This window comes from Lytechinus variegatus, chromosome 2 (assembly GCF_018143015.1).
Source record: "Lytechinus variegatus isolate NC3 chromosome 2, Lvar_3.0, whole genome shotgun sequence".
Taxonomy (NCBI): Eukaryota; Metazoa; Echinodermata; class Echinoidea; order Temnopleuroida; family Toxopneustidae; genus Lytechinus; species Lytechinus variegatus.
This window is the reverse complement of record NC_054741.1, coordinates 77,443,530-77,468,018: the sequence shown is the minus strand read 5'-3', so window position 1 is coordinate 77,468,018 and position 24,489 is coordinate 77,443,530. Positions and strand designations below refer to the sequence as shown.

Below are 24,489 nucleotides of genomic sequence, written 5' to 3'. Positions count from 1 at the left end.
TTATCTGTACCTCTATACGTACGTACACTGCAGTGGGGAGGGTCTAAGTCAATGCTTTAAACATAAAAAATGAGCACCCCCTAAAGTCTATGACAATTAAGCAAGGAGTGAGATTTTCTGTTCATTGAAATCTGAAGATACCTGTCTGGTCTTATTTCATGCAGTTTTCCTTGTATGCACTGCCTTAATGTAACCAGGGATCATCTTAAAGCCTGTGTATAGCTTTGGTAAAGGGTCAATAATGTGATTGATAGTCGAATATCATCTAATATGACAGTCTTACTGAAGCGTAGAGACCGTTAGATATTTTTCCAACTGCACTTCTCTGAGAAAATTTCAAATATTCAAATCTTGGATATATAGCACCCTCTCTCGGCGATGCTTGTTTTAAATTAAAAAAGGGGCTCTCAAGCACTTTTCTTATAAATTTAGTGATTAGATATCCAAAACTTACGGACAAAGAACATATCTTGAAAGTTTCAGCCCATTCCATGATTTGGAATAGGATTTAATTGAAAGACAAAAACACAGATATTTTAATTTGATAGGGTGACCCGATCAAGTTAAATTTCCATGTAAAATCACAAAATTTATCCTGTAAAACACATTTTCATTTCATATCCTCCACATCATAACTGTTACAGGGCATATCCATTCATATTAGCTAGCAATGAATTGGAATAGTGATAGGTGCATTTTGGTGGATTTACCAAAACTAAACACAAGCTTTAAATTGATATGATCTATGGATAAGAAACAATAGGCAGATTGACTCATGTGTGACATGTTTTATCAATGGGTGTGATTGCGTGAACTGATAGAACAAGAACAACTCATTTTGAATGAAAATAGGATTTCAGAGATCAGGCTGTCATATTTGGGATATATATCTAATGTAACATAACAGCTGAAATTTTGCTGAGATTGCTGGTAAAGAAGACAAGACCTTGTGAGTGTATATACATGTATGCCAGCTGTAACAAGAAAAAAAATGTGTGAAGTGTTAGAGTCGCCATACTCAATAGTTTTCATAGTTATGCTTCCAGGATAAATCTGAGATCTAAATGATCAGAAGAAATGGGATGCAAATGAGGGTGTGTGTGTGAGAGAGAGAGAGAGAGAAGCAGATGGAGAGCGAAGGGGGTCCAAGTATCTGTATTTGTTCATATTCCTGTCTTTTTTTTTATGTAAACATATTTTAGGTCAAATAGTTAGCCCTTTCCACTACATTACTCAATAGTCACGAGTCATTTATACCAAGTTCACTGTCACAATTCATGCCACGATGGAAAACATGGTCTAAATCGTGGAATATTTGTGATTGTGGCAGATCTTGAGGTTGTGGTAACCATGATTTTAGATAAAAAAATTGGACAGCTCAACAATTTTCCTGGGTCCGGTAACACTAAGATTAGCGATTAATCATACGCTTGATTTTCATGATTGATTGTACATTGTAGTCAATGCAATCAATCGTAGAAAAATTATCTAGGATCGTTGCTAAGCTTTGTGTTACGGGCCCCTGATCAGCAGCTAAGAAAGGCCAATCTCAAAGGCTGCACGGCAGAGACAAGTCAGATAGATCATCAAAGTTAGCATAGTGATCTGATCCATGATTGTTAACATAATCTTTATAAATTACATGAAATATTGTGGCATTTTAGTCTATTCCACAGGATGCTGTATGATTATGGCAATTAGACTATTTGATACATTAAAGATGCCTGAACTACTTTCCTGGCTTTAGATAATCTTTGTGCATTATTTTGTTTTATGCAAATAGTGAAGGTTAGGAATCTTATTCAGAATCTGATTTTGAATTTGATGAAACTCAGTGGCTATGACGAATCACCATCCGATCCAAGAAATTATGAAACATGAACATACATGAGCAAACTTTGTCATTCATGGTTTTGTTACATTCTTTTATTCCAACCCCCCACATTATTTTTTTAATGATAGGCCTATCCCCCTAAAAAACAACTTTGGAAAGTCTATTCCCTCCTTCGTGTCAAGGCAAAGGAAACATCTGAAATATTCTATCAACCATACTGCTGTGCAAACTCTTCTCTCAATAAAGGGGCACAACAGTTTGTAACAAGTGGGCTTTTGCATGCGGAAACAAAACTTAGTCAAATATAGTGATATCAAAGAAATTTTGAGAAAATCGGTCAAAAATAATGAGAAAGCTATGAGCATTTGAATATTGCATTAATGCTTTGGAGGTCTCCAATTGGCAATGCAACAAATTAAGATGTGTGATGTCACATATGTGAACTACTTTCCCTCTGATGGACTATAAAATACCCCCCAATATATCTTTTTGCTCTTTCTCTTTTTTGAAATTTGTATTACTTGCCTTCTCATTATGATCTACTGATAGACATGAGAAAAGAGGCAGATTAATATATAAAAGTTTATGGGAAAGTTGTTCACATGTGACATCACCATATAGGTGGACAAAATTTTCCACCTCTATCATAAAACGGACATCACACATCTTTCTGGCATTGACAATAACTAAAAAGTTCTACGAATAATGATCTAAATTCAAATGCTCTTAAAGAGAAATACCAGTAGTTGCAGTAAACACTGATTTCATGAGAAAGTCTGTAAAACCAGGCTTAATTGTCACTATATCATCGAGGATCTAGATCTGGTACAGTTACATAAACTGAACTTTGTGAAATCTTGAAATCTACGCTGAAAAACGTTCACACTGAAGATCACCAACACAGATAGACACACGTGGGACAGTGTATAATTATTGCTGGAATAAAGACCCGACGGAAGTGACCGAATCCGTGCTTATTTTGCTTATTTCTCAGCAATTACACAATTTCTTCCAGAATCCTTTGGCACATATTTTTTATTCATACAAACAAACACTTGGGTGGTAATTATATTAGATTCTGTAAAAAGTCATTTTGAGATCGTTACCAAAACTGGAATTTATCTTTAACTTTCTTGTTTATTCAATTTTTCTCAAAGTATCGTTGATCAACTATTGTCATGCATAAATGACTTTATTATGTTCTCCTTGGACCTTTTAAAAGGGAATTAAAAGCTTCCTTTTATATTTACTTCTCTTTCAGTTTCTCCTTCATTCATTTGTCTTTTTCATCTTTTAGATTGTTTTTATTTATTTTAGTGGAGGTTTTTATTTTTCTTTCCATTTTTTTCATTTTTTCTTCATCTTTTATTTTCTCTTCATTTTCTTTTGATTTATTTTCTCTTCCTTAATTATTTTTCTATGTCTTTAATACTAGTACTGCTCGTCTCGTGTGAAAACGTATCCTGCCATGATAGTGGGTCTCAGTGTACGTGTCATTGAAATATCTCTTGGTCTGTGTCTGCAGCGCAGACTAACTATCGCGATTTAGAATTATGTATATTATTTATTATAGATTAAACATACTTATATGATTCCATTGAATGTTGATTAACGACGAACCACACAATGTAAACATGGTTTGGTTTAATTTTATTTTGGCAGCCATCCCTAAATAAAATAACCCTTCCCCTGACTAGCATAGCGTATAGCGCGACCAGCTCAATCTTTATCATCAAATTGGCAACTTGACGGTACGTTTGTTTATTATTGTGATCTCGCGTCCACGGTCGACAGAAAGCAGAATTATTTACACAATCGCAGAAAATCTACGTAATCGAGGTTCATTTTCATCCAGAAATACTTGAAATCGAAATAAAAGATGTCTATCGGTGTACCTATCAAGGTTTTACATGAGGCAGAGGGACATATCATCACTTGTGAAACGAATACAGGAGAAGTCTACCGTGGAAAGCTCATCGAAGCCGAAGACAACATGAACTGCCAAATGATGCACATAACTGTCACTTATCGCGACGGACGAGTCGCACAGCTTGAGCATGTTTATATCAGGGGAAGCAAAATTAGATTTTTCATCTTGCCTGATATGTTGAAGAATGCTCCCATGTTTAAGAAAGCCGGATCTAAGGGATCTGCAGGGCGAGGAAAGTCTGCGATTCTGAGAGCCCAGGGTACGTTTTGCAATGTAAAATCAATTGATATTTTTCTGTATGGTGTAACCGGTCAACCTACTTCGCGATGTTCGTGCAGGCGCTCCACCTTCCCGAACATCGAGACCAAAAACTCGCTCTGATACTCCGAGTGACACATTTGGGAATTTATGGGGGGAGGCGAGGGGAATTATAAAATTTATGGCTCATGCCATGCAACATCACAATCTTTAAAAACAATTATATAGACTCAATAACCATGATAATTGTGCACAAAGTTTCACTTCTTTTCCTAGACGGTCGACCAAAAGCTTCAGACTGTATTTTGGTTGTTCCACTGAACTTCGTTGGCTCCACTCACCCATACATAACATAGACCAAGGCGAAGGCGAAGGCTCCACATTAACTTTTTTTGGTGGTGGCCCGTTCGGGCCACCAAACATGCCAAAACCTTCAAATAATTCTTTTTGGTGGCCCATTAGTAAAGTTTGATGGCCCGAAAAATATAAAGAAAAAAAGTTAATTGAAAATGAAAACAAACTGAAATATTCTGCAGTCACTAAAATACCACGTACCACTATTCTTTGTACATCTTGTATGTAAATCATGCTTGCTGTTATTTTACTTTTCTTATTTTGTGGTACATGTAATGTATAAATTGTTCATTGTATCATTGTAAATATGAAATGATTGAAAGAGAAAAGAATTGTATTTTTCCCAGGTTGTCTGGACTTTTAATCTCCGTATAGATACACACTCATAATGGTAAAGTAAATAAATAGTGCATAGACCTATAGCAAAATCAGATAGATTTACAAAACAATGATTTTTCCTTTCTTCCTTTTTGATCGTAAAACCTAGATTATGCAGGCCCCAAATCCAGTTTATTTTCTTTTTTTCTAGCATATTTAGCAGGAGAAAATCACAGAAAAATATGCTGCAGAATTAGAACAATGTGTAAAAGGGGGAAATAAACAAAAATAATTTTTAGAATATTATATTGAAAAGAGAAAACAAAAATTGTAAAAATGAATAAGTGAAATAAAACAAAAGAAAGAAAAAACAAAGAACAGGAAAAAAAATTGATAAAAAAACCCCAAGAAAATGTAAGAAAAATGAATAAGACAAAATTATCAAAAAATTGGGAAAGTTATTCTTATTCAGTAGAAACATGTTCTTTAATCAGGCATATTCAAATGGAAGGGGTATAAATGGTTTAATCACTGTAAAAAAAAATGAAAGAAAAAAAAAGAAAACGGCAAGTTATCTGGAAAAAATAGTGAGAAAATTCCTTCCCTATATTTGACAAGATGATGGAAAAAAATTCACATTTCATAACAATGAAATGCCTTCCAAAAGTGTTTACTTCCTTAAGAGTGGTTTAAGAAGTCATTTATAAACAAGAAAGAAAGAAGCTGTCTATTTTTGGCTAGAAGAGACACAGCTTCGAAATAAACCAAATATCAACATACATACAAATGCACATGTGGGACTGTGATGTACTCACCTAAGTGTTTTATGTGTAATACCCGGTAATGCATTTGGAAATCAGTCTTTGAGTCAAAAGAGAGGTCATAATTCCTCCTTTTAATACTTGCAAATAATCAGGTTTCAGTAATATGGACTGTAGAAGGGCATTTCATTGGTGTAAAATGTGACTTTGACGTAGATTTTCAAAGTTCTGGGGAAGATTTCTTAGCAGTAACATTCGTATCGCAGCTCCCTGAGTCTGAATAGTCTGCTAGCGCAGTACAGCTAGCTGCAGTGGTTCCATGCATGCAAAGCTCAGCCGGCACGGCCGGCTGAATAATAGTTACTGTATGCTAACGGTAGGCCTACATATTGTCATGACTATGCAGTCTTTGTGTGTAGATTAACAAAAAAGGCGCATGACAAATTGGCTTGCAAGTTGATAAATGCATGCAAAATCGGGAGAAAAATTGCGCTACTTTGAAAATTATTGGTTGCCCGATTCGGGCCACCAAAACTTAACATTTTTTCAATAATGGTTGCCCGAGATGAATTTTTGGTGGCCCCGGGGCGGCCGGGCCACAGCTAATGTCGAGCCTTGCATAGACTGAGGAGTTGTTGGCCCGTACGTACAGCCAACGTATTAGCAGTAACTTAAGATAAAGTTCTAACATATGGCGGAAACCCGATTTTGGGATCGTTTTTTTTTTTACATAAAATGTCACACTATCCAAAACTTAAAGTACATTCAAACTTACAAGAAAATATATAAAATTCAGAAATATTGTAGTACCTTAAACCGCAGTTACGTTACCGCTAATTCCTTTCAAATGATAATCGAAACAGAGTCATCTTTGAATCCTTTTGTTTCGTTGGTCGACATAAGTTGCCATCTTGGATGTCGTCATCATCCTTACAGACGTAGATCTACATGTATATTTCCTTAGAACTTATAAAGTATCAAAAGAAAGATTATTAGAGTCTAACAAAAAAAAGTGAGCCTTCGTTCAAGATAATAATGTCATTTAGAATTTAAAAGAAAAAATCTGGACAAAACCCGTCCTCCAAATTGCTGACCTGATTGCACATGCAGGCTTGTACTAACACACTACCGTCGGTGAATGGGGATTATATTAGTAAAATGTCAGAAATTGTTAAATAAATCCCCAGAAACAACAGTTATTCCTGTCTATTCTTTTCCATGCTTCTATCAACTGATCACTCTAAAAATTGGTGATTTAGAAATTAAAGCCAACATGTACATGTAGGTACTCACATGCACATGTATAAAAATAATTCGCTGCCAATTTCAAAACATCGCATGCATTAGGGTCCGAACTCACCCTTATATATTAATTGTTTTTTTAGATTGTGATGTTGCATGAATTATTTCAATTATTTTCCCCCCATAAATTCACACCTTTGTCACTTGGAGTATCAGAGTGAGTTTTTTGTCTCGATGTTCAGGTAGGTGTAGCGGTGGTGGAGTGGAGCCTGCATGAACATCGCTTGAGGTACGGTCAACCCTACCTCAGGTGAGGGTAAACCCAGGGAGCTTCAGCCCGCTTTCCAGGACTCATGATTTGAAGCCAGTTCTCTATTCATCAATTCACACATATTAAATTCTCTGCCGAATTGAAAATGGCGCATGCGCGGCCGTCTGCAGCAATTTTAAATGGTAACTACTAACTAGATCTAGAACTGCTGCAGACTTCCACGCATGCGCTATTCACTCTCTCCATTCTCGATTCGGCATAAAATTTAATGCGAGTGATAAACCGAGAACTGGCTTCAAATTGCCGATTTTGAGACGTTTTCTAGACAGGGCAAGGAGTGAGTCTGTGTCCGATGTTAAGTTTAGTAACTGTAGTGTAGAGTAAGCTGAATGTACGATTGGGTCCTCATATGTTGGCTTAGTTACCAATACCATAAAGTGCCACAATTTGTCTGTTTTTGGTGAGCTTCAATCTCCAATTTTGAGACGTTTACAAGAAAGGGCAAGGTCTCGTAGAAGTGAGTCTGTGTCCAATGGTAAATTCCGTCACTGTGGAATACGCTAGTCTTTTTTTTCTATACATTAGTTGCCTTTTTTACTAAAAAAAAGTGAGTTTGTCATAGCCTTGAGGACTCCATGATGATATTATTTACATATATATACTTTTACATCAAGGAGGCTTGAAATTGTGTCCAGTCCATACAAACACGGATTGGAAATCCAAATTTAGAGGGTGAAATCGGTTTGTTTCTCTTGATTTTATTCATCTATAAACCTTCATATGCCTAATGTGTATGAAGGAGTAAAAAATATGTTAGTATAAATATGAAAAATGAGAGGTTTCTTACCAGACCGATCTCGTGTAGATCCCTCGATCCGTTTGTAAACACCAATAGGCTTAAACCGCTTCTATGTAACATAGCTTTGATGAGCTATGTTATAAAGTGCCATTTTGAAGAAGATTGAAATTATTATTTATTAAATAAAATTTGAATATTGATTGTAAATATTTATTATAAAATAATTTGCATGTCACAGAGTTCTGCATATCACTGTTTTATGAAAAACAAGCCAAATTTTAAAATGTCATAACTTTCTTGTTTATCCAATTTTGATTAGATTTTCAGCATTATGCTTGTTTGATTTTCTCTCTCTATTGAAATCAACATTTTTCTGGGGTGGACTTGACCTTTAATGATCAGACAGATCGGATGTCAATTTTCTGATTGTTTGGCACAAAAGTTGTAGCATGCCACCCTCCATGGCTAATCTGCCACAGCAGAGTTTTAAATAGATAGGCTGTTTGATCAAAATTGTAATCAAATGTACTAAGGCTTTTATCAAAGATTTTAAATGTACATGAAATTTCATTCACCTACTATTTATTAATTTTGCAGTTGCTGCCGGAGGTCGAGGAGGAAGAGGCCGTGGTGGTGGACGTGGTGATGGAGGACGAGGAAGAGGAAACGTCTTCCAGAGGAGGAGATGATCTGCCAAAAACCATTAGATAACCCTTGTACTATAATTTCTTTCTGCCTATATACAGTCCTTTGGAGCATATCTTGAAACAAATAGTGATTTTCACAGACTATTATAAGCTACAAGAAATCCTTGAATCTGATTGGCTGAGACCAAATTAGTCTTTGGAAATCACCAGTTGACTATCTCATCATAAAATGTTCCCCTTGTGTACAACTCCACACAAGGTCTGATTGCATTTTTTCACTAAAAGATTATGTGCATGTTCCCATTTTGACATAACATTACAGAATCCTGGATCTATGTCAACATTTTCATCATCATAATCTTTGATGGTGTGTTAGTGTACTGTTACATGTTTGTATTTGACATCTTAACAGTATCCGTCCATCTATTTCATTTTCAATGAAGACAGTGGTTGTAACTTATGACATGGACCTTTACTTCTTCCCCTTTTCTGTTGCAAACACAATTATCAGTAATGAACAAGTTTATGTTTAGTTTCAAGATTTTGTTTACTAGTGCAGATTTTCCAAGACACCTGACTAAAAGAGATTTACAGGAAAAGAACATTGAGCTCTTAAAATGAAGAAAAAAAGAAACTCAAGGGATCATTGCAAGGGATCATATATGATAGAAGTTGTACCTTTCATGCAAATCAGGTTGTTTTTTTGTGACAAGTTATTTTATTACTCAATGTGCTGAAATGACATACTATGTTAATCTCTTTTCAAGGTAAGTGTTTGTTACTCATCAAGCATAAGGAATGAATGGCTAAATGTGTACAAATGCATGTTCTGGGACAAGACTTTACCCAGACTTCAGTAGCTACAAGTTTTTAACACCGAGATTGTGAAATGCTTGTCATCTGTTTTTAATGTTATACTTTTTAAATTTCATAAAGAAAAGGATGCTTGTGAATAGTTAGTTGTGATAACATGAAAGAATTATAGAAAATTTTGGCCTATTAAGGTCCATATTTGGTTGATGGAAATTGTCAGTTATTCTTTCATGCATCTGACCATTTAATCTCCCTCTTTCAGCATATTTTTTGTAAATATTGGTGTGATACTTTACAAATCTCCATCATCATGGATTATAATTCAAGTAACATCAAGTGCCTTGAATTAAAAGAGTACATTTTGAGAAGTATATAACTCTTCCCTAGTTGACCTCCAAAAAGTTGAATAAGTGAAAGCATATCCAATCCATTATTTTTAGTCTTGTCCATTACTTTTTGGAAGAAACTGTACTTCACTTTTCATAGCGTGTGGATTGTGATTTGATCTCAGAAATGTAAATATAATTGGAATAATGATAGAATAAAGCACAGCCAACTTGATTTCCAGTGAGGTAATGTAAAATGCATTACATGATTTTCATGAAGACCGAAGAACACCTGTTCTTGGAGGCCATTACCAGTGCATGTAATTTCTTATCCATCCATTTATAGGTCATTTTCATTATTGGCAGCTTCAGCACGCTCAGTTGTGCATATTTCTGAGTTTACTGATCTCAGTAGTTGTGGGGGTCGGGACTCAACCAATTGTTTTTCTTGTACTTTTGTCCAGTATACAGGATGACCCTTCAACAGTCCATAAATTTTTCTTGTACTGTACAATCAACATTCCCGACTTATGAAAAGCCATCTTTTCAACCTGTAAATAATCTGAATGAAGCAAACAGATGTGTAGGGGATTGTACTTTAGTTCCTTTGTAAAAAGAAAACAAAATGCTGATATGTAGTACACGTACAGAAAAAGGTTAGATTCTGAAGGTTTTTTTTTACACACTACATCACTGTATATGCGTAGTTGGTTTTTGATATCCAAGTACAACATGTTTTTCGTCAGATAATCGTTTATGTAAATTGTGAAGTTTTGTAAATTCAAACAAGTTGCGAGTGTACCATATTAAATATCAGTGAATTTTTTTCAATGATACATGCACTTTTATTTCTCTTTTGCCTTTTTCAATTTATCCAACTGTATAATTCTGTGTAAATAATATGAAGATGACAGGGAACCTGCATATCTCTCACAGACCTTATAATAATTTCCAATGACGTCAGAGTATGCAGTTCTGAAATTACATGTACCTACATGTACATGTACAATGCAGCACGAGTCAAACCCAAATTTATTTTGTACATGATATACATGTACGATGTACAGGGTGTTTCTGAAAAGAGTAATCTAAACTCAAAGGTCAGCTTTATCATAAATTCATTATTTGTTAATGTGATTTCTGTTTTATGTGACTGAGTAATTTCTCAACTTTCATTTGACACCTTGCTTGGGTCACCATTGTCAATGGTCATAGAGTTGTAGTTGTAGTAACATTTTGGTTTAATCAGTTTTCCCTTCAAATTTCAGTGAAATGTGATGCACTGTGTTAACTTGTTTGTGAGCGACTGGCATTTATCAACTATTTATAATCTCTGTTGAACACTTATTCCAACACAAACACTTTCAAAAATCAATGCATTACCCTTTAAACCACTGCAGGATTGCGACAAAGATTATCTGACAAGCCTGTGCCATTTTAGTCTCTACGAATGTGTTCAACCAAAATTCCAACTACACACCAAATATGTGACATTCACTTGCAAAAAAGTTAGCAGAAGGGACAAAATTTCATTGAAATTTGAAGGGAAAACTGATAACACCAAAACTTTACACAATGGGTTTCATCCCATAAGTAGGTTTTGTACCCTTCGCTGCAAAGGACCATTACTTGTGTGACCCGTAACGATTGTGATGCAAGAAAGGTGTGAAATTAAAGTAGATTAGTTAATCAGCTATGAAGTGTAAAAATAACGAGAATGAATCATATTTGATAAAGCTGACCTTTGAACTTGGTTACCTTCTTTTAGAAACACCCTGTACATTTTTGAGCAATTTCAGTCTGATATTATATGCACTAACATAATGTTGCATAATTTCAGAACCATGTGTCCATGCATAAATAAATTTGGTCTCAGAAGTTGCACAAGACTTGAAGATAAACAAGGGGAGAGATGCAGTGAAAATAATTTGTGCAGTGGATATACATTATATTGTGAAAAAGTCCAAGCCCCCCCCCCCCCCAAGTTGCATGTAGTTTTATTGAAGGTTGAACTACAATGATTATACAAGACAATAATCACAGGGATATGGGAACATAATTCAGTCTTGAACAAGTATATTTGAGTACATATATTTCACATACATTATAGTCTTGCACTTTGAAGGCTTGGTGCCACTTCACTTACGGATGCAGAGAGGATGTAAAACAGAAAAGAATCTTGCCATCCATTGGAAAACATTATATTTCTGTTGTATATGTGTTTCATATGCTCCATATCCATCAAGCACCCGTCCACTGATTTCATTGTTTGCTCATTCTGTCCATTGTCTAGAACGGATGAAAATGGATTGATTTTGCTTGTCCACTGTATCCATTATATGTCTTGTGTCCATTGGCCAGTGGGACCAGGCCTTAAGCATGCACTAAAATTCTTAAAACATTTATACTGAAATAATATACATGATACAGTTATAATCTCAGCTACTCCATCTACATGTAATCCAACATGTACATTGTATCAGAGCTGGAGAGACCTGTACATGAAATATAACTACTCCATGATAATGCATTTGCTCTGTTAAGGTCAACGCCACCCAAACAATAATATTTCACATCCAATCTGTATGACTGTCATTTTTTTTCTGTTCTGTATAATTCAAATTGGCTTTTTGGTGTGTACTTGACCTTGAACAGACAAACTAATTATAGATAAAAAAGAAGCTCTAACGTGTGAACATTAAATTTATTTCATCAAATATTGAAATAGTTCATTAAATGTTGACCTATTAAAATGATATACTGGTTTATGAATAATTACTCTATGACCAAAGAGCAATTTCCAGGTATTTTTGCCAGTCGATCGTGAAGTGCACCAAAGGCTGAAATAAAAATCTTTTGGAAACAAAAGAAATATATCAACTTAGCACACATTTAGATTCAGATACTAAGTATACAACAGCTATTTTGCCAATCAAAGTGGGGTTAGAAATCTTGAAGTTTCAGAGTAAATTTTACATCCATGATTCTTACAATGTACAATGTGAGTTGACTGATACAAAAAGCAGATGTACTGTATTCTAAACATTATTATGAAACCTGGAATGCTTTAAAAAAAAAGTAACTATTGCACCAAACTCTCTCCCCCATAATAAGTATCTTCGCCATGGCAAAAGAAGGCCATTTCAGATTAAATGAATACGTTTCTGGACACCTTTACGTAAGGTGCCGATGCTCTCCTCCCACACCAAGAAAAAAAAACCAGAATGATAGTAAAAATGCAATAAAACCTGTCATAGACCTAAATGATTTAAATGAATTTTTAAAAATAAATTCCAAAAAAAATTGTGGCATTTGACAAAATTTCATTTCTCATGATGGCATTTTGATGGCATATAAATACTGGAAATATGTAGTAACATACAGACATTAAGTGACAAACACAGTAGACAAAATTTAAAAGTAAAAAAAAAAGGCTCATGACATACAGTAACTGTCAACATATCCTATTATAAGGACAGTTCCGGGGGGGGGGGGGGGGGAGTGTTGACAATTACCAATCCAGTCTCTATGTTGATAAAAATCCAGTAATAGAAGCATACAGTTCCTAATATTTTACATTTTCAATCCACTTTCACTATTGCTGGATTTGCTAAGCTGACGGGTGGTTCATAGGTCAAATAAAAGGCAGCAATGTTCAGTTTAAATGCTATTATGTTCAGGTTTTATAGTAAATGTTACTTTCAAAGTTTTCATTCATTGCAGTATTTACACAGTAAAATAGGATATTATGTGGTTTAAAATTTCAATCTTACAAAATGAAAGCAATCCGCATTAAAAGGTGGGAGAAGTTGATCAAAAAATATCTTCATATGAAGAATGTGTTCATACACGCTCTATTTAAAACATCACTGAGAGTGCATTTATTCAAATATCGTTAATAAAAAATCAACCAAAGGAAAATGACATTCCGATTAATAAATTTTGAAATATTAGAATAAATGTATTATATAATCTTTATGCAGACTTGAATCCTGTATACTAGCATTCATACAGCTTTAACAAATGTAATAATAAGTATAATTGAAAGAAACAATCATGAAAGCAATCACAATTGGTCAGTTTTTCCTCACAGTAAGCTCTACTTTATAAATTCAAACAGTAATGCAAAGATAAGATAGGAAGCTACAGACACAACACAAAGAAGAATGTAATGCATGCAAACTAATATTTTTTGAGTTATGCTAATCAAGTTGTAAATACATATTCCTTGAGTCTTTCTTGGTTGTTATAGGAACATACAAATGCTTATCCAAGATGAATCCTTAATTCAGGAGAAGTCTTTGTTTGACATATGGGGGATCAAAGAGGCTTCAAAAAGCTGTGCTGAAACACTGTTCACACAACCCTCCTGGTTTACCCATCTGTCATCTCCAACAGTATACATAGCTCACAATGTTCCCACTGTTCCACGTTTGTTGAGATGTTCAATGAGAAGTGATCCACATTTCTAGCTGAGACGCTTGTGTCAGAACACACTGTTTACTGGTTCCCCCTGAGCTGCTGTATTGTTCAACGCTGTTCTCATAATCAAAGACATGCACAACATCTTCTTCAAATAACGGACTGGAAAAATAAAATTTAGAAACAAAATACTGATTTATTTAAATAATAATGCAACATTACAAAAATATATTGTTGGATAGAGAATCTGGAAACTTCAAAATTAAAATGTAGAACAAAGTGATATGGAGCTTCCAAAACTGGAATTCACTTCTTGCACTGCGGGACATTTACACAATGCTACATGTTCATCTGATGCGTATAAAAAAGGTTTTTAAAAAACAATTGAATCAAAACACTTAATATCATTTTCTTACAGATAAAATAATTTCCTGTCATAACATAACCAAGACATTTTCATTTACAACAAGATTAGGAAAGTAAGCTTGATGAAAAGTAAAACACAAATACGCTTACTTTATGGACTGGAGATCTTCCATAGTGAGATCAACAAGTGAGCAGTTCTTCTGCTCAGCGAGGGCAACACACTCTCCTGAAAAACCATGAGCTTCACGGAATGGAATCTGGAATAGAAAACCACAGTTCAGATTTAAAACCATATCTGTAATTCTTTCCCTTTCTTGAACGTATTCTGCAAAGGTCCTTCCCTGTCCTTCCTCTTTAATATATTTTTTTCTTCTATATTCAGGTTTAATCTCTAATGATTTTCAAACTGGCAAGTTCTCTGTCGCTCAATTCAATGGGAGCAATGAAAGCTTGTATTTGTTTGCAGTGGCTTTATTTGCTCCTTGTAAAAGATTAGGATTTGCTGCTCACTTGTAACTGCATGCATAATGAAAATCCATAAGAGAAAACAAAATTTTAAATTTTCAAAATATTCAAGTTCCTCAAATTGACATTTCCTCAAAATATTGACATAATATTACATTTGCATTCAAGATTATCACATGTATCTATTATGCATTATTCTAAGAAATGAATGTTTCATAAAAAAATTGTTAAACTTTTGAAAATTAATATCAAATGACTTCTGAAAAAGCAGCTCTCACATGACATCACAAAATCAAATTATCGTCATCATCATAATAATCATCCTCATTGTCATCATCATATGACCACCACTCTTTTAGCAATCTGTTCTTGTATAGAATCCCCCATCCCCCTTGTCCAATACTTACTCCTTTCCTTACCAGAAATAAGCTAGATCAGTAGAGAGTATATACTTACTCCTTTTCTGACCAGATAATAAGCTAGATCAGTAGAAAGCATATCAGGACTAAGGGCAGCTCTCATTGTCTCAGGGAAGATTGTCAATGTTGATATCACACCAGTAGCAACTTGTAATACACCTGTACAGAACAATCATGTTTAAACTAACGTCAAAATATCCTCAAGAGCAGATGTAAATTTTGAGCTGTTTTAAAGAGATATTTTCAGGGGTTTTTTTAGGAAAAGGGGTGGAGTAGGATATCATTTTATGATTGTGTCCAAATCTATCACAAAATAACACTTGATATAAGATCAAATTTTTGTTTGCTCACTCTCACAGCTTTTGGAGATTTTGCCTCATATGCCATGTCTGTACTCAATACTTTGGGCTCATTGATCTACTGCACTGGAATAAAATTAAAGCATACATTTTGCAAATTTGCTTTATAATGGTACAAATTTTCAAAAGGTAATTACCACTCATGAATCGCAAAGAGTGTCATCTTACCTGTGAGTGTATCATATGCATCAAACATGGCCTCTTTATCTTCTTGTAAATCCTTGTTATATGTACTAGGCAACCCCTTCAGTGTCATCAAGAATCCAGAACACTGAAATGAAAACACATCTAAGTTATAGGAACTGGATGGTACTCAAGATACTGTGTGTGTTCAGATTAATATTGAGGAGCATCTAGATTGTCCCAATACAATAAAACTCCACATGACAGATTTTTTCAATGGAGGGAGCAAAAATATGCAACGGCCTACGTTGTTTCCAGGTTTCACATATCATGATATGCTTTCATTTGATTTTTCAAAACCAAGATTTAAAAAAAAAAAGTTACTAAAATTGCCCTAAACAATGGAAAAAGTCCCTCAAGATTGAAAGAGATCATACTTCAACAAGTGGAACGCCTCTGGCAGTCCCACCTGCATAATGTGATGGGATATAGCAGCAGCGCTGACTCACTTTGCCAAACACTCTTCCTGTCTTCCCTCTGATCAGCTCTAAACTATCTGCATTCTTCTTCTGGGGCATCAAACTACTTCCAGTACTGTAATAAAGAAAATAAATTCAATTTCATATTCATCCATTCAAAGAAAAATATTACAAAATCGTTAAAAATTTCATTTGATAACCTAATTAAACTGAGAACAGATAAAATGAATGTACAAACAGATCATTATTTTTTTTTCAAACAATACTGAGTAATGCAACACCTCTACCATGTTCAACTTTTTCTATTGTTGACAACTGCATCATATCTACAAATGGGATATTTAGTTTCTGCATAAATTTCTGAAACAGTTGTACTATTCAGAGTGTTAATTCATGCTTCTTATGTTTATTTAAAGGAAACAAAAATGTCATAAAAAATGATGGACAATTTCTTTTAGTTGAAGTTCAGTAACATATCCTGACAAAGGATCACTCTCTACAATCTAAAGGAAATGAATGTTCTTTACGGAAAACACAGAATATAAATACTTTTCAAGGATATTCAACATTTACACTCACCTGTAAGCATCAGCTAGCTTGACAAAGCTAAATTCCTTGGAACAATAGAGGATAAGATCTTCAGAGACCTTACTTAGATGGACCATTGTCATCGAAGCCCAGAAGAGAAACTCTGCTACAAAGTCACGCCCACTTGTACCATCAAGGCTGTTGGGCGATGGGCTGCCAAATTTGAGATCTGAAAGGTGAATAAAGGAAAACAAGTTGAAACTCCAACAGAAGGAAATAGAGATTATCTGAGCACCTGCATGTATTGGCTTGCACCAATACCTAGGCCTCATTGTACAAAGTTGGGATAGATTCAAAAATGAAATTCAAACTGTAATTGATCTGAAATTGTGTACTTAAAGGCTCCATCACATTATCCCATGCAAGTTTTGCGGGTGAGTTGCCACATAGTTTGAGCATGTTCATAACTTTTCATGTGCAAATCAGACTTGCGTGTTCTACTGCGTGTGAGATACGTACGAGATGTCAATGTGGGTGACAAAACTAGTCACCCCCGTAATTCACCCACAAGTCTTACATAGATCGATGTGACAGAACCTTTAAAGATATGGATTTTAGATCAATCTCACTATGAGTTTGATTTAATTCATCACAACTCTTGCATATTGGGGCCCTGATTTGCATATTCCTATAATCAGTAATATTGATAATGTATACTTTACAAACTTTTAATACATGAAGCAGGTCACAGGGGGTAATAGTATGCCAATGGCTGCAGTCAACAGGACCAGCTCATAATCAATGCGGACATCCTTAAAAGATTCTTACGAATCTTTTACATTAAAATCTTCAGCATCATACATGTTGCAAAAAATTTAAGCAATATAGTAATACAAATTTAAGTAATATATTAATACAAATTTAAGAAGTTTAATAGAAAACATCTGCCTACCATGAGCAAGGACTTCTCTGTTGACATTGAATGGATTTCCTGCAAGAGCACCTCTATAATGAAATGGTACAACAAAACATAATCAGTTACGAATGGAAATACCAAGAGCTAGAATGCTCTAAAGTAATAAATGAACGCAACAACAAACGATACAGTACGTGATAAAAGTTAGAACAAGAAATTTGTCAAAAACAACATTCATTTGATAAAAAAATCCCAAGATCAGTGATCTCAAAACCATTGAACTTTTATAATTTGTATAGACAAGCTTCATAATATAAGGAAATGAATAGATATTCCAACTTACTATGAAACTAGCAAAATACCAATATCCATCCAAGTTTTGGACCTAAAATGACATTTGAACTTGACCCAGTGACCTAACAATATAATCAATATCTGACAATCACTGTATCCAAATTGAAAGAATAAAGACTTACGATTTCAAAAGTATCTTAAAATTAAAATCTTCAACTTTGTTTAATTTTTCTTTTAATTGATACCAGTATATTGACCCCAAGTGACCTCTGATAATGGCCTAATGACTGAAATCACATAACCTGTTGCTGATACTTGATAACCATTACACAAGTTTCATGGAATAAAATTCAAACCTTAACCAGGATTTAAGTTTTAGATGTTGATGCCACAACATGCTCAAGGTTCACGGACTCTAAATAACGCTTGGCTTTGATCATGTGACCTACAACTCATGCCAAGTCATTATGGAACGAGGTCCAATGATTTTGACTTACCCTCCAAGAGGCATGACATTGACCCTGGCTTGTAGCTCCTTTAATCTTTGAGCATCTCTCTGTAAAGCCCAACCATGACTGAATCAAAGAAACAAAACATAGATTCAGGTGAAAAAATAGGTGTGGAAAATAAAGTACTCAACAGCGTCAGAAAGTACTCAACAGCATCACAATCGTCAAGAAAAAGTAAAATGAAACATGAAATACACTGCTGCAAATAATTAACTTACAAAGTCTACAATATAGTCTACCTAATATCCAGAACTAAAATTTCAAAGACACATTTAAAGGTATTGAGTGTTCAATCCCTGTTGACACAGTGCATTAACATACTAGTAACTTTTTTTATAATTCATTTTCAAAGTATTAAAAAAAGCATGAGCAACATCATGTAACATCATAGAAAATACTTTCCCTCTCTCTTCTTGAATTTCTTTCTACTTCTTTTCAGTAGAAGAAGTGTGAAGAAAGATGAATTAATGCCAGTGAACAAATATGCACTTCCTAATAGCGGTTTTATTGATAAAATAGGTGTCATCAACTAACCTTAGAAGCCAGTGACTCCATCTGATCGGCTGTGCTCTCTTAAAGGAAAAAAAAACAATAAAACATTTCTAATAAAAGTTACTTCATAAAATTGTACAGGCCTTTAATTTTGATGCAAAGGTAATGATCTAAGGAGGCAAATACTTTGCAGAACACATAAAATAAGGTACTAAATGCATCATTTTTTACTACTCTATAGTGTAAAAAAGGAAAATTGGGGCCTTTCTTAAATGGACTACATAAACATATCAGTCTTAAGAACTGTTAGAAATCCTCCCCAATTTTCTTGGATGTATTTGTTACAAACACAAATAACACAAAGGTTTAAGACATTAACCTGGGGATTCACAACAATTGTTGTGGTAAAGAGACTGGCAGGCTGTGATCTTCTTGCCACCTCAAAAATATGAGCTGCAACACCTATGTATGATTTGTTTGTACATTAGAGACCGTGATTTACCATTTAAAAAAATGGTCTAAGAACAAAAAGAATAAGAACAAAACAGAATTTCAGTGTTATTTACCGGTAAAACAGAAAATCACTGTCCATAGTACATGAAAGCTAAAACAGTCTTAAAACATAGTTGGTACATAATTTAATTATTCACCTATTATAAATTCTATTAATAATGCAGCAATACTTTCTTTCTAGTTTTCCTTTCATTTTGTAGGAGTACCGGTATTCAATTTATTCTATCTCATTATTAAAGCTTCATGTACATTCTAGTGAATACATTTACACATACCTGCATATGGGTGTACCCTGGCATCAGTACATCGACCTCCCTGTACAGAAGGCATACCATTATAGTAGAATGGAGACAGGTGAGAGTGATATGAGAAGAGGAAGAAGGAGAAAGAGCAAAAAATGGTAGTCAGTAGCCATGTTAGTAGAGTCCAGAAGGATTTCATTTTATAAAGTAAGATATTCATGTCGATGGATTTTTTTCAAGTATTAAAACACATACCTTGCTAAAATGTGCAACATGAAAACATAAACAGCCTTTTCTCTGCATCTCAACCTGATGTGCAGTGTAAATACATGCATGGAAAACAGAACGCTAATAATGCAAATATTTGAAACCAAAACGGATCCTCATGGGTAAACAAATAATGCAACATGGGATTTGTCTAGGAGTGTCCATCTAATATTTTCAATGTAAACTTCTAAAGAGGTCCTTATAATTATAAATATGGAAATCATAATGTCTTTCACTCAATAATGTTCACACTATTTCAGGAGTGCAATATTCACATACAAAACAGCGCTACCCTATGCATTTTATTGAAAGGGTATCAAAAATTTCTTGATGCAAATGGGTTCTTACATTAGTTACAATGAATATATAGAAATAACTCACTGTCTTGCTCTCTGTACAAGTACATTGATGAGATTTTTAACCATCGGGTACATGTATTCTAGACTATCTCTCAGCCATAGCCTCATGTCAGTAGCACACTGAGTAAAGAACAAAAAGTTTGGGATCATTGTTAAAGTACTGTACAGGTAAATAAATATCCACAAAAAGTTTGAAATCACAATACTTGTAAGTTGAAGTAATCAAGATATGGCTAGAACTTACTGTACCGGTACATTTTAGAGTTTCAGATAATTTTATGTAATTCATTTTTACTTTAACATTCCATTTTGTGTATGTAAAAAGCAGAAAGAGTTGGGATTGTATGTCATGCCTCGATTTTAATTTGTCATTTTGTGCATAATTCATAAAATAATTAATTTCGAACATTAAATCTTATCGCCTTTTTAATCATGTGATCATCACATTTTCATAGAATAATAAAATCGTCTTTTTTTGTAATTACAGATGCTGAGAGTCTAAGATATTGTTTACATGTATGTTTACCTGGTCATTTCTGCTTCTGCCTGTGTGTAATTTTCCTGCAACTGGTCCAATGCATTCTTTGAGTCTTCTTTCATTGGCAGTGTGAATGTCTTCATCTCCAGGCTTTATTGTAAACTGTCCCTTCTCCCATTCATCTGCTACCTGATGCAGAATGAAGTTCATACAAAACATGTTACCAGTCTCTAATTTGATTCAAGTGACAATGTAAACTTGCCATAAATAAAAGAAACTGAAGCAAGTTGAATGAGATATCTTAGACCTCTAGTAAAAATCTCACCCTAATAGTCAAAGCACAGATCATTCTAGAGATTACTAATTAATTTATAATCATGGAATGGCAAAGGTACATTACATAAGAGTCAAGTGAATAATCATGTACATCTACAATATTTCAAAACAATAATATTCCTAGCAAAAAGAATTCTACAAAATCATGTTTTACACAAAATATTACTACACTCTCCAAAGGTAGGAAATATTTTTTTAAGGGGGGCATGGCTATTTATTGCCACATTGTCACGATGGCTGGATTTTCATGCTATTTCTCTGATTTAAGGTCTATTTTTCCCCCCCAATGAGAAATTATGCTGTAAAAGCATTATTGTGATTTGTAGAATATTGATTTTCTTACTCTTTATTGATATTGTTTGTGGCAGATATTGGGGTGGATTTAGAAAAGATGCTTGCCCCAAAGCATTCCATTTTCCCAATTTTAGAGGCGACTTTGGATTTCGTGAGGGAGAAATGGCCTGTCACCCTCATGTATGTATATCCTATGCTAACTCTCTCATAGCCACACATATAACACATACAGCATAAAGAAGCTGAATAAGTACGAGTGAAATCACAATATTCCTATTTTTATGAAAAAAATTCTCATAAATCATACATCAAACATATATATGTAATACAGAAGTGCACTTCTGCCCCCTCTTCATCAAGTTGCAACATTTCAGTAATATATAACATTAGCTTGTATCTTTGTTTATCAGATTTATGATAATGGGTTATTGAGAGAATGAGCTACCCTGAGGCTGTTTCATCTGGCATGGATGGATTGAGTGGTTTGAAACGTGCTTGGACTGCACCAATCTCCTATTACCCAAGAGAAGCAGATTTCAATCAGCTGTATGTACATATTTGCTTAAAGGGGAAGTTCACCCTGACAAAAAAGTTTATTGTAAAAATAGCAGAAAAAATAATAAAAATATTGCCGAAGGTTTGAGAAAAATTCATCAAATAATTAAAAAGTTATTAGAATTTCAATTATTTGATTTGTGACGTCATATGCGAGCAGCGTTCCTACATAGCGAATGGTAAAATATCAATGAAATGTCATTTTCTCAGAAAATTGACAATGGTTTTCACTGTAACTTTTGTATATCAATAGACAAATCATTTCACACCCGATCATGAAAAGAAAACAAAATTAAGTCATCAGGAACCATACAAAATTTGAAATTCATACACATTTTATATTACATAACACATGGGGCAGCTGCTCGTTTATGTCACAAATCCAAAATTTTGAACTTAATAACTTCCTTACTCTTTAACGGATTTTCCTCAAACCTTCACCAATATTTTTAAACTATTTTTTCTGCTATTTTTACAACAAAGTTTTCTTCAGGGTGAACTTCCCCTTTAAAGTGAAAGACTGTCAAGACTTTGAAATTATCATTCAATACACACTCACACACGGATACTATTCAATCAGGGATAGTGAATAATGACTTGAAAATACGATTGCTGCTTCTTCTTTTTTTTTTTACTAAATTAAGCTGATTTTCTAAGTAACAAAATCAGAATTACTCTTAAATTATACATGTACAGAGACACTGCATTCAAATTTCAGATTGCATATCATTTAACTATACGATATAAAATTGAGAAAAACTGATATCTAGTCATGTTTTTATACCAGTTATTATTAGAAAAACTACATGTATGGCTTCGAATTTTATGATTGCTGCTACTGTTTAAAGATTATTTCCATGCCAAAATCTGTGTTATCTGAAATTAATACAAATATGTTAAAGGGGTACTCCAGGCTGAGGATAATATGATCTGAACAGATAAAGAAAAATCAGACGAGAAAAACATTGAAAATTTGATCAAAATCGAACAAGGAAAAACAAAGTTAGGACATTTTAAAATTTTGCATTAATCTGGTGAAATAGTTCTAGGCTTGCCTTTATATTCAATATTAAAGCAAATTGATGTCATATCCCCACTTGTTCTTTTGTATTTATGTATGAAAAATAGGCTTATTCAAATGTTTTCCTTAAAAAACTTAAAACATTGGATTGAAAACTGATTACATGTGTGCATTAGATATTCATAGCTGCAACTTATTTCATTATCAGGGAGATGTACTTGTATTATACACAAATGAAAATACATAATGAAACAGTTATGATTTCACGTAATAACATAAAGTGGAGGTGGGGTTGTGTCATCATCAGCCCACCTAATGAATATTCATGACGATCACTGTTTTCACAAAATATTGCTTAACTTTAAATTCAATAACTTTTTTTTGTTATAAAATTTTAATGAAATTTTCAGCCTTTTGCTCTGTGAATTTTACTCTATTTATTTCGATATAAATAAATATTTTCAGTCCAGACCATCCCTTTAATTTATGAACAATACTATTTGAAAACAAACCGATAAAGATTTCGTTTTCATTTCCTATGTTTAATCTGTTTTTCGGTATTTGCATTATCATTTTGAAGAAAACACATACTTGAAGAAATTCTATGATAGCAATTACAAATTCATTCAATATTCTGATCTGAATTGAAATGTAATCAAAATATATTTTGGGATGCATTCTTATTTCTTATCATCCACTAGTAGTACAATGCAGTACACAGGCACTGCATTCAATTTCAGATTGCATACGTAGCTGCCCCTTTAAAACTGTGCATACACTCGAGACTAATTTTAGGCAAGCCAGAGAGCAATCAAGTGATTGCGAGGTCTGTTTACCAGATAAAAACAGGAGAAAATTGGCTGAGGACAGGACTGAGATACAAGCAGCATTCAGCAGTACAAATGTAAGGTACTCAGAAGAAATACATTGGTACAGGGTAAAAGTTACAAATCAAAATTATATTTTTCTGCTTTCTGTTGAGTAAAAAAAAGGAATACCATGCACAACACTATATCCCCAGACCCTAGTAGACATATTCTACCTTTTAAAACAGAAATATTGTACATTGAAAATCGTTTTTCTCTCTTTCTGCAACACAGCTCATTACTTCTGTAAAACTGTTTTTTTTTTCACAATGAAAGCAAGCAAAAAAATCATATGAAAGCATGGACTCTTCAATAAGGGGAAGTAAAGCAGATCTCAAAAGAAAACCTACAATGAAATGATCATTTTTTTTCCGAAGGATACTTTCACAGCTTACTGCCTAAATCTGATGGGGATTTCCAGTGCTCCCTTTTAGATAGTTTCCAGAGTTCTTCCGGTATTTTTTCCTCTGGAAATTTTATTACAGAACAACATCTAGGGAAAGCAAAATGTAATATACAACATGCTTGTTCATTCTCACAGTGAGTACACCATCATATGAACAGTAAGTACCATATGCGACAGATTCTTTTTTTTCCTACACAACCAAATGGTCTTTATCAAATTGTGATTCC

At 34.0% G+C, this 24,489-nt stretch overlaps 2 protein-coding genes across 3 annotated transcripts in view; one reads left to right on the top strand and one right to left on the bottom strand.

The window, feature by feature from the left end:
• Positions 1–3,573: 3,573 nt before the first annotated feature.
• On the top strand, positions 3,574–10,389 carry LOC121409126 (small nuclear ribonucleoprotein Sm D3-like). Its single transcript, XM_041600953.1, has 2 exons — positions 3,574–4,023; positions 8,365–10,389. Exons 1-2 carry the CDS (start codon positions 3,714–3,716, stop codon positions 8,454–8,456), a joined length of 402 nt encoding a protein of 133 aa, XP_041456887.1. The 5' UTR covers positions 3,574–3,713; the 3' UTR covers positions 8,457–10,389.
• A 1,234-nt stretch (positions 10,390–11,623) lies between these two features.
• The window catches only part of LOC121409125 (argininosuccinate lyase-like), a 30,739-nt gene continuing 17,873 nt past the window's right edge, over positions 11,624–24,489 (bottom strand). For both annotated transcript variants that reach the window (XM_041600951.1, XM_041600952.1), the window contains 12 exons: positions 20,833–20,973; positions 20,329–20,426; positions 19,714–19,753; positions 18,968–19,005; positions 18,422–18,499; positions 17,667–17,719; positions 16,766–16,943; positions 16,217–16,301; positions 15,753–15,855; positions 15,263–15,384; positions 14,492–14,598; positions 11,624–14,137 (listed from right to left, as the gene is read on the bottom strand). In XM_041600951.1, the coding sequence (XP_041456885.1) occupies positions 13,999–14,137; positions 14,492–14,598; positions 15,263–15,384; positions 15,753–15,855; positions 16,217–16,301; positions 16,766–16,943; positions 17,667–17,719; positions 18,422–18,499; positions 18,968–19,005; positions 19,714–19,753; positions 20,329–20,426; positions 20,833–20,973 (1,182 nt within the window). In that variant the 3' untranslated portion in view covers positions 11,624–13,998. The remainder of the gene's footprint in view (positions 14,138–14,491; positions 14,599–15,262; positions 15,385–15,752; positions 15,856–16,216; positions 16,302–16,765; positions 16,944–17,666; positions 17,720–18,421; positions 18,500–18,967; positions 19,006–19,713; positions 19,754–20,328; positions 20,427–20,832; positions 20,974–24,489) is intronic.